The 10,931-nt window shown below is 36.6% G+C and overlaps 1 protein-coding gene across 1 annotated transcript in view; it reads right to left on the reverse strand.

Annotated features, from left to right (window-relative positions):
* The window catches only part of PARP8 (poly(ADP-ribose) polymerase family member 8), a 299,543-nt gene that overhangs the window by 20,553 nt on the left and 268,059 nt on the right, over positions 1 to 10,931 (reverse strand). The window contains exons 15-17 of the mRNA XM_019518265.1: positions 6,810 to 6,902; positions 1,504 to 1,629; positions 77 to 142 (exon numbers count right to left, since the gene is read on the reverse strand). Coding sequence (XP_019373810.1) covers positions 77 to 142; positions 1,504 to 1,629; positions 6,810 to 6,902 — 285 coding nt within the window. The remainder of the gene's footprint in view (positions 1 to 76; positions 143 to 1,503; positions 1,630 to 6,809; positions 6,903 to 10,931) is intronic.

Here is a 10,931-nt window from a genome sequence, read left to right on the forward strand (position 1 = left end):
CCCCCAAATACCAACTAATAAAATATCTACGCTCTGCTATAAATTATAATCAAGATATTGAAAGACTTGTATTTACCTGCGTCATTTCTCTAATAGAAGTAATACTATCCAGTGCTTTCATGACTCGGTCATAATTCTTCTTCTGATGCAAGATAAAGTAAACAAACATATTTAAAATATTTGACCTCTTTTTTCTGTGTAAAAAACACTGGTTCTGAGCTCCTGTACATTCTGCATAAAACAGCAACTAAGCCACAGCACAACAACTCAAACTCTCTCAAATCTCTATATGCAATTATATCCTTCCATCTCACCCATCCATAGCCCAGGAAAAGTCTAGGACTAAAATTAGGTTTGTGGCGTTTCTTTTAGTTTCATTAGAATTCACCACAAGCAATTAGTATATTAGATCTCTCTCTCTCTCTCTCTCTTTTTTTAAAAACAGTTATAACCATATATGGATCTGGCAACTATTTAACTAACTCGCAAACATTTAGTCTCAAAATTTCTTTTAAACATTCAACATACTACTAGCTATGCTAGGCCCAGCAGTATATCTCATTATTCAACAGAACATGGGTACCCATTCAGCAGACTAAAGGGCTATCAGTGAAATTCTAGAACATTCTAGTGTTCCATTATCTGGCCTTTGCTCAGAAAAAAGGTGAAATTCATCTCGATGCAGAGAGTCAAAAAAGCTCATGTGGTCCTTTAACACAGGGCTAACATGGGATTCAAACAGTTTACTGATTATATTAGTTTTATTCAAAACTAATTATAAAGAGGATGGAGGTAAACTCTTCTGTGGCAATAGGTGACAGCACTAGGAGCAATGGTCAAATCAGTGCAATGGAAATTTAGGATGAAGATTACAAAGAACTTTCTCAGTCTGAGGGTGATTAAGCAATGAAACAGGCTACCCAGAGAAGTTGCAAAATCTCTATCCTTGAACATTTTCAAGGGCAGGTTAGACAAGCCACATGCCTGAAGTGGTGCAGGGGAGCACCAGGGGCACTAGAGCACGCCTCCCTGCTAAACTGAAACAGACAGCTTAGGCCAAGGCTAGCCAGCCCACCTGTGATTGTTGGACTTGGGGAGGTGCAAAGCATCCTGGGATGCTGGGGGGACTGTGAGTTAACTTGAATATAGAGGGGATCTGGGACAGAAGTTCAATAAAACCTATATAACCTAAATCAGTTAAGTCTGATACTGCATCCATCCAGGTTTATCTTACCAGTTCTGGCCATTTTGAAAATGGTTTATGTGCACTGAACTTCTGTTGTGTTACAGATGTGAACCGGTTTCCAGTCATTTATAGCAGTTTATGTATAATTTCTGTCCCTAGCCATAAGGTTCAGTGGCACTATTTTTGAGCATATACCATATATTAAATAGACATTTGTGATAGTAAAGGCAGATGGCCTGTGAAGCAAGATCTGAGTTTCGCATCTAAAATATGACCAAAAAACCATCCTATTATATTCTGAAGAGATAACAACTTACCCTTGGATTAAAGGCCAGCATCTGAGGATCATTAGGATCAACTACAGAAGGATATGGCTCAAAAATGACAACTTTCCTAGGCGATTCTAATGCAGATCGACACATGGATACTAATAAATCTACCACCTAGAAATAAAGAAAAACCAAGATAAAGAATGGCTCTTACTCAGTAAACTATTTCTTTTGAGTTTTCAATAATCTATTCTTCTATCCAGAATTATCTTCTTTCATCTTGTATTATAGAATTTGTTTCTTTAGGAGCATTAAGCCTTTTATTATTACACCAACAATTGCTTTGTCTACAATGTACATATGAGAACTGAATTCTAACCTGTCAGTTGTATATTCTGTTAATAATTGTAAATTGCCCCAGTTGTAAACCTGAATGTTGTGATAACTGTGCCCTGTGAGTGAGCTGATATTCCTCTTTTCTGATGGCATCTTTTGAAATTCCACATAACCCAGTTTTGATAATCTTTGCATAGCAGTGTGCCTCAGATTTACTGGTGTTATTTACTAACTGATTTGTAAACCTATTCATTGTGACTGGGCATATACAATAACATCTCATTTTTATAAGGCATGTAGTAGTTACAACTGCAAACTAAGGAAAGGATTTCAATATCAAATAATAAGCTTTATTTTCTTCAGAAGTAAAATGTTTTTAGCCATGCTAGATAAACTGTGTGGATCTTCCTGTCCACATCTCTTAAGACTTAATTTATTAAGAAAAAAATACACATTTTACTAAGTGTATGAGGATCGTCTAAAGAGCAAAATTTAGCCTACACTGTTTCTGAGGAAGTAGAATTGAAAGATCAAGCAAGCACTGTACGTTGCAGCACTTTTGCCTGAGATGATACCTGGGTTTACTTGATAAATGATGCAACGTTATGAAGGAATAAGTGGTTTGTCAAGAATATTGACCAACCACTTTATCTGTTCACAGAAACCCATCTGCTGTATACCATGGACTTATATCATACACAAGCAGGAAACAAGTGTTTTATTTAAAAAATATCATGTTACTGAAGTAGAGAACACAGCCATAAGTAAAACTGTAACAGCCTGGTTCATATCCAACTGAAGTCTATCCATCAGCTTTAACAGGTTCTGTCTCAGGCCACAACAGAAAACTCCTGTAAAAAACTTCCAATGAATAAAGTGGGACCAAGATTTGCCCCCAAATTTATTGCAAGGCAGAGTATATTAATTTATAATATAAGGCAAATCTGGCTTTGTCTTGGACATGTGAGGTGGTCTCTGGGCATAACAGAATTGGGAGCAGGTATGAAATCTCTGGCCTGTGTTGGAGATTCTAATAAATAATGGGAGTAGAGTAAGACTGGGATTAGTTCATATGAAGAACAGAACTGCCCGTTGTCCTGAAGAATGGAGTTGCAGATATCCTGGTAAATACTGAATCCTCTAGAGCTGCAATAGTGGATTTAACAGCCACTTCAAGCCCAGACTGAGGAGGTCTTCCTTGTTCTTGCAGAGAATTAGCATAGCCTGGAATGTCTGTACTGTGTGATGATATTGTATGTGTTTGGGGGAGGGTTTAAATAAAGCTTAAAGTTAAATCAGCACATGCATAAGTAAAAATGAGCTTGGGAAAAAAAGGAATTATCACCAAATAGGAAGACAACAATTTGTTAGCAGGTAGGAATTGCTATTACTAGTAGAGTAATCCAAAACTGTGAAACCATATATATTTAACAACATGTGCATAAAGGTTAATGCTTTTGATTGGGGCTCTTCTGACCTTCCTGACACTGTTTCTTCTATAAAAATGGTCTATTCAGTGCAAGATTTCAAGGGCTAAGGTAAGTTTTGTTTAATAGGTATCTCTGATTCCTCTCACTAGTCCAGATAAACTAGATTCTGATTCATAGTGCAAACTGTTCTAAAAGTTACCAGATTTGATCACTTGAAGGAAATAAAAATGAGGGTCCTTTAGGGAATCAGCACGAAAATGAGAATCATAAGGAAAGGGAGAGGGAATTATTCTGCAGTGAGTCATACTGTTTTACATTCTCCTCCTGTGCTCCCTTAGCATGAATGGAGCTCTTTTTTTCTGATTAAAAGTAAAAATATTCTGGTACTTGAAATTACTAGATATCTCATACATATTGAACAATAAAATTGCTTAAGTAATTCCCTCCCTTAAGTATCTTAATGGAAAGTTGAAAATCACATTAAATTTCAGGATATTCTATTTTTTTTTTAGTGTACAACTCTTACAGACAAAAAGAATGTTTCAAAATTAAGCACCTGGGATGGGATATGCGAAGAAGCCCAGGAGAATAATGTGTTTAACTCCCCATTCCCCCCACATCATGCCCACTTCTCCACCTGAGTGCCAAGGAAAAGGATGAGTACTTGAAGTACTTGGGCTACTGTCCTAGTACTTGGAAGCCCTGATTCTCTCTTATGAACTTCAGCTTAATGAAGAAAGTAGAGATTATTCAACATAATATTTAAAAAAGGGGATATTTGGAAAATCTAAACTGTGAAATACAGTAGCTTAAATTCGTCTGTGTTGTACTGTTTTAATTCACAATACTTGTGAGGGAATTTAGTTCTTCTTCTCTTCACACTATTGCTGGTCTATTGGCATCACATGGAGAGAAGGGCATAGATTGATCTTACATATACTCCATTAATACCCTGTGGGACTGATGTAACTTACTGAACCTTGAAGTCTACTCTAAATTCAGCTGAGCTGGCCCCTCCTCTCCCAGTCTGTCTCTATTTCAGAATGGGAGCAGAGGGAGCTCATTCTAGGGGTTCCCCAGGCAGCTTTGGAGGGTGGCGGGGGCCTCAAATACACCTGCCCCACCCTCCAGCAGGGGCTGAAGCCCCCCCAGACCAAACTCCTTTCACTCCCTTTCCCCACTCTCATTCTGAAAACAGTGACAGGCTGGAAAGCAGTGCCAACAGAAGATACCGATGATGCTCTGTTTTGAATCTTCTTCATCTAGCCCCTCACGCAAAGAGGGTTTAGATTTTTGCCCAACCAGACATTTTTGAAGCAGTCTGCAACCATGCACTTGTGTTTGGTCATGGCTATATAGACCACTTTCTATGGCCAGATTGGGCAAAAATTGTCGCTTCTCTCTGCACCCTTTCAGGGGGTGCAGTGGTGCAGCTACATTCACCTTTGATTCTTGGACCACCTAAGCATTAAAACCAACTGCCTCAGTGGCAGGGGCAGTGGCATCACTATTTAGGTACTGCTGAGATTCCTGCTAATCTCTCTGCACTCCAAAGACATTAACAACTCTCTTTCCTTTTTAATATAGGTCTTGATATTCTACTATTCAAACTATACTTTCTTCTACAATCTTGCTGTCTGTTAGCCATTCCTGGTAAAGTCTCTCTTTGGTTACACAGTCCTGAAACTCACAGGTGGTGATATTAACTCAGGTGCAGAAATGACTGACAGTGAAGTATTGGGGGCACTGTCAAGATGTTCAAGAAGGCTAGATTTTGATTTCTGAATCTGAATAAGAGATGTACATTGAACTATAATGATTACAAGACTAATGGCATAATTGACTATTTTTGCCTAGTTCATTGTTTTTTTTTAAAAAAAACTTTATATCATCATGGCCTCCATTCATCAGTGACTCATGGTTGGTATTGCAGCTATATAAAAGTTTTAGCTACGCACACACATATACATGCTAGTACATTAGTGCATATTCCAATTGTTGTACTTGTTTTTTCTGTGATTTTAAACTGAATAATATAGTGCTATCCCCCTAGCGTATAGACAAAGTTTCTAGTTTACTTTAACTGGAGGGAAATACGAGTTGTGTTACATATGGTGATGTGCCACACCATCTGCAGGCCCCTTTTTATGGGGACATCTAAATTTGAGATACCTCGGTCCAGATCTACAAAGGGAGTTGGCTGGCTGAAGTGAGCCTTAAAAGAAATTTACGACCCTGACTCCAAGAGTGAGATCCACAAACCCCAAAGCCTCTGGGCCACACATCCTCTTGCTTGTTCTTTTCCTCCTGTACCTACATATCTCCCTATTCGGTGCCCAGAGTATCACCTTGAAAAGAGTGCTAGAGAGAACTATACTAGGAAGTCAAAGAGATACAGGTTCAAAACCCATTTCAGCAAAGGAAGCTTAGAAGCTGAGTCTTTTGTTTCCTCAGTACGTACCCCAATTATACAGCTAATGAAGTTAAAACAGAAAAGAAGTCTGACTGTGAGTCATTTTCATTTTCACTGAGTCATTTGCAAAATGCACATTCACTTTTTCTTTCAGCATGGTCGTGAATATGTAGCTATGTTTCTGCCCACCCAGTGAGTAGCCTACTAAACATGCTCATCTATGTACTCATGCGTACATGTCCACAGTGCCAAGACCACCACTTACATGGCCAGAAAACTGCCAGTTAGGTGCACAAAAACTTCAGCATTCTGCTATAGGTGTGGGTGTGAGGGGGCCTGTTTTGACAGGAAGAGCACCTAACACAAATGGTGTTGCTCTTCACGAATTACACCAACATTAAAAACCATGGCTGGAAGAGGAGATGGTGGCCATGCAAATTCTTAGATAATAGCATACAGGTTACAGCCAATCACCAAATAATTTTGGAGATTGACAGTATTTAGTTTCCTCAACCTGAATGGGTGGGGATTACTCTAACTGTCTCCCCCCAAGCTAGAGGCAAAGCTGGTTTGGGGAGGTATTACCCCAAATAGATCTTCCTGTTGAAGCTATGCTACTGTATAGAAAGAAATGCATATTTCAATAGGTGAGAGAGAGCAAGTCCACACAAAAAGATAATGACTGTAAGCTTATAATGAGAGTGCTCATCTGGGAGGGGAATACCTAGGTTTTGATCCCAGTGCCCAGGTCTGTTTATGCATTTTATATTTAATAGTTATTAGATAAAAGAAATAAGTAACATTTATAAAATGAACACTATCATCTAAAAATTGTCTCCAAAAAGATAAATGGAAGAGACTGTCTGATTCATTTCAGCAATCCAGGTATCCAAATTGTACTTATCAGGAGTTCAGCCTAACTGCTTTGGCAGAGGTTAAAAATATCTAGCATTGGCCTAGTACTGCTTCATTTCCTATAATAGAAGCAGAATAAGGAGACCACTCAATACCTTTTGAAGTACCATCTATAAAGTATGTGCATCTCTATGACTCACTGCACACAATGCTTAAACATTAAAGAACAGAGATCAGTGGAAAGTTACAAAAAGTGAATTAACAAGAGTGACTGAACACTGTATATAATGAGAGGCAGTTTTAACATTAAATAGTTGTACCTGAGCCCCAGTTGCAATTTCATCTGCAGCTTCATTCATCACTCCTAGAGTTTGAAAAGCAAATACACAGAGTTCCCGTTCACACACAGTGGGCTAAGAAAGAGAAAAAAAAGTGTGTTTTTATTCCATTTTTACTATTATTTTTGTCATGAAGCACCTCAAATATCAACCACATATATTAATGCCTTTTGAAACTATTTTTATTCCCATACACAAATTAAAGTGAAGACAAGGTTGTGAACACACATTGGTAGTTTAAAGTATGTCATTTTATATGCAGAGCTATTGTAATTAATTAAAAGCCAAGAATTTTAAACTTGGGAAACTCAAAGTTCAAGTTTAATTCAGAAATCCAAACATGTTATGGTATAGAAATTTACATCTGTAATATCAAGTAACCTTAAATCTACCTTAACAGTTCCCAGATAGCTTAAGTTCACAGCTGTCTTCTGTACAGATTACACTATTTTTTTCAATAATTTTTTCCTGGACAAACAACAGCACCTCTTTAAAACTGAAAGTTTCTCCATTGCAATTTATTATGTTGTTACTGAAATTACATGCAAAAAATAGAATTGAAATTTCATTCCAAATTTCTTAAAGCCTTCATTTTTTAGGGAATTTAAATGTAATTTAATTGTAAATTTGCAAAAAAACCCAAACCATTCTATGGTATTTTCATACAATATAGTCCATATTCATGTTTTCATGACTTTTACATTCATTTTTGGGGAAAATATAAAGTATCTTCTTGTTTGTAAGAGATTGTTTTTAACTGCAGAACTCACGTAAGCCTGCACTACAGATCACTGGACTGTTGTTTCCTTTTTATTAATGATTATTTCATTATACTGTCACAGACATTTACCAAACAGAAACAAACTTATCAACAATAAGTTAGCACAAAATAAGAAGAATAGAAATTCTTCTGCAGAATTTTAAATAGAATACAATTTATTAGAAAACCATTGCTCATTGCAGAAAGACAGTTAGTAGAATTACATATTTAAGGCCTACTTTATGAACCATACATTTTAAATGTTCAAGATTAGTGAACAGTCAGTTAGGACAAATAAACATGTGGAAATAGGATAAAACCCTTCTTGGAATTTATTATAATAAATGAGAAAATTCAACTTTAGTAACTTCTCATTTATCATTTGGTCAGTGTATGAAATTAAACAACTACTTATGAAACAAAATTGTGTCAAGTACCATTGAAGTTTTACCACTGAACCAGTGTGAATTCCAATGCTGTGATAACCACAGAGGTATCAAGTCCGTGACTATGTATGCAGAAAGCACTCAGAAAAAATGAAAAATATATCAAATGCTATAAGAAAAACAGAATCTAGATAAATTCTGTTTCAGGAAATTGCTTCACTAGTAATAAGCATCTGCTATAGTTCTGCTCACTTGTTTCTTAGCCCTTAAAATATGTGTTGCTTGGGTTTCAAAGATTTTAGACTTCAATAACCACCTAAAGCCTACAGCACTGAAATATTCTCATAGCAATTGCTTTAGAAGACCTATCATCTTTCAAGCCTAATAGTGTGTCACACATTTGATTTATTTTATCTGCTATGTTACATTGCATTAGGTAGCAGATGAAGCCTAGCATGGTCCAATTCGCTGTACCACTGCATACTAGGCAAAAAAGTATGCATTATTGTCATTATTCCTATGCTTAAACATTCAGAGGATGACTTAGTCATTCACTTAAGTAGTTGAGCAACTGTGCAGGCATTCCCACCTTGTTTTTGTTTAATCAAAAGTGCATTCAGATATAGTGTGTTTAGACTGACCGACAGAAGACCAACATACAAAGCAAAGGCATTAAAGTTACTGTAGACACTTGTTTGCAGCAACAACAAAGCAAAACATTATTACTGGTAACATTTCCCAGGGAATGTATTCAGATGATATCCCCCATAACAGCAACTACTCTTAGGAGCAACATAACATTAAGCCATGTGTTGCTACAAACAGGTGTTGACAATACTTTCATGTGTGTATTTGGGGAAGGACAATATTATGCATTAAATGCATTAAAACTTATTTTCAGTCCAAGTTTGAAGGCTGTATATTTTGTTTGCTTTTGTTCACACCTTTTTAACTTCAATGACAAATAAACTTTCTTTGAATGAAGTTTGTGTCGAAGGACATACACTTTAATAGTAAGCCTTTAATATGTTAAGATCCTATATTGATCCTATCTTTTTACTTTTCCAAGTGCCTCCAACACAGAAAAGAGGACCAGACTTAGCTCTAAACTGAAAAAAAAAAGAGCTAGGAAAAAGTCTCTCTTGTAACCCATAAATAAAATCTGCCAGGTCTTTATAGATGATAAGGAGGTAAAAAGAAACAACACATCCACTTTTTCAAAATCCTTTGCTTGCCGCTGTTTAATCATGCAGTGGTTCGGAGAAATATACAGGAAACTGATCATTAAATGTACTGTATAGTCAAGTAATGTAACGGACTGTTTAGAGACCACATCTCTTTTGTGAGTAAAAAGTGATTATTTTTTTATGCTCATCAACTGCTAATGATCTGGCCTTGAGATTATGTCACAAAAATAAAGAAAAGGAGACAACTAATCCACTTTCACATTAGCAATTTTTCAGGGACTTGAGCTTGGTGGAACAGGATTGCACTTAGAAATCTAGATACAACTGGTATCAACAGCAAATCTTGTTTTAAAGGCTTCAAGAGATAGAGGATTCACTGCATCCCTAGATAAATTGCTCCAAAAGTTAGCTCCCCCTAATGTTAAAAGTTCTGCCATATTTCTGGTTTGAACTTGTCTAGCTTTAGCTTTCAATCAGTAGTTCCCATTATATTTTTTAAATCACAAATTAAACAGCTGATTTAAGTAATCTCTTATCCAGGAAGATACTTTCAAACTAAATGTCTGCATAGGTATTTCACTGTCCTCCTGAAAGTCTCTTTTTAAAATTCTCCTCTGCTCCAACTGTTAGTCAGCTCCAAGCATTCAAAAGTTGTAACTGAGTATTCTAAAAATCATTAAGTTAGTTTAAAACATCCATGAAATTTTAAAAAGTAATGCATTTGAGGTTCTTTTGATTTGCCTCCTGCTGCTGGACTGTAGGCCTTTGCTGCTGTTTTAGTTAGAAGCTTACTTAAAAATTAAATGTTGGGCATTTTTGTGTAATAAATCATGTCCAGGAGCTAGGACTTTCAGAAAGTCACAAGGCATGTGAAAAAATGGTAAGAGTTGGCAACACTGTATGAAGTGTATAAAAATCTTTTGAAAATGGTTAGGTAGCTGTTGTGATGTGACTACTGCTTTTCGTGCTGACTTGTGTTCAACATGCCTTTTTGTGGTATCTGCTTCTTTCCTTTCAGACACTCTTTCCTTGAATTATTAACGCCTTGTGGTAGAACTGTCTTTTGTTCCATGTTTATACAGAATCACAAGGATTGGTGTGCTTAGCCACCATACAAATAAATAAATATGATGATTAACATCATTACCTCTACTAGTAAATCTGTTAATATTAAATCAATACAACTTCATTTTGTGTATCTATCTATCTATCTATCTATCTATCTATCTGTCTGTCTTTACTGTAAATTGGTTTCTAACAACCTGTTGTGTTGACAAGACCTGAGAGATGTGGTATCTTAGTCAAGATTTGTGATATACAGGCTATTACAGATTTAGATCATCAGCTTGAATTGTACCCTGAAATGAATTGGAAGGAATCCAGTGTAGTTTATGGAGTACATATGCTAAGATTCACCACTAAGTATATGTGCAACTGCATTCTGTATTCTGAAGAGCAATACTGTCATTCTCCTGAGATAAAACAAGCCAATGACAAAATAATCAGCCATCTGAAATATATTCTATTTTTAACCAGGATGCAGAAAATAAATGTAAGCCACTTACATTACCTCCCTAAACCTGTTATCTGAGTGAGAACCATCAGTGCTGAAAGGCCATTCAGAGGGATAATTATTCCAGTGGGGAAAAGCTAGGGGAGAGTAAGAGCTTAGGCTGCTAACAGGCTGAGATTGCAGGGGCTAAGAAACAGAAGGCACAAATGGTATCATTTTGGTGTCCTGTAGGGATATCTGAGGGGTTTTTTTCAGACA

This window comes from Gavialis gangeticus, unplaced genomic scaffold, assembly GCF_001723915.1.
Source record: "Gavialis gangeticus isolate Ggan-Ray unplaced genomic scaffold, GavGan_comp1, whole genome shotgun sequence".
NCBI classification, from domain to species: domain Eukaryota; kingdom Metazoa; phylum Chordata; order Crocodylia; family Gavialidae; genus Gavialis; species Gavialis gangeticus.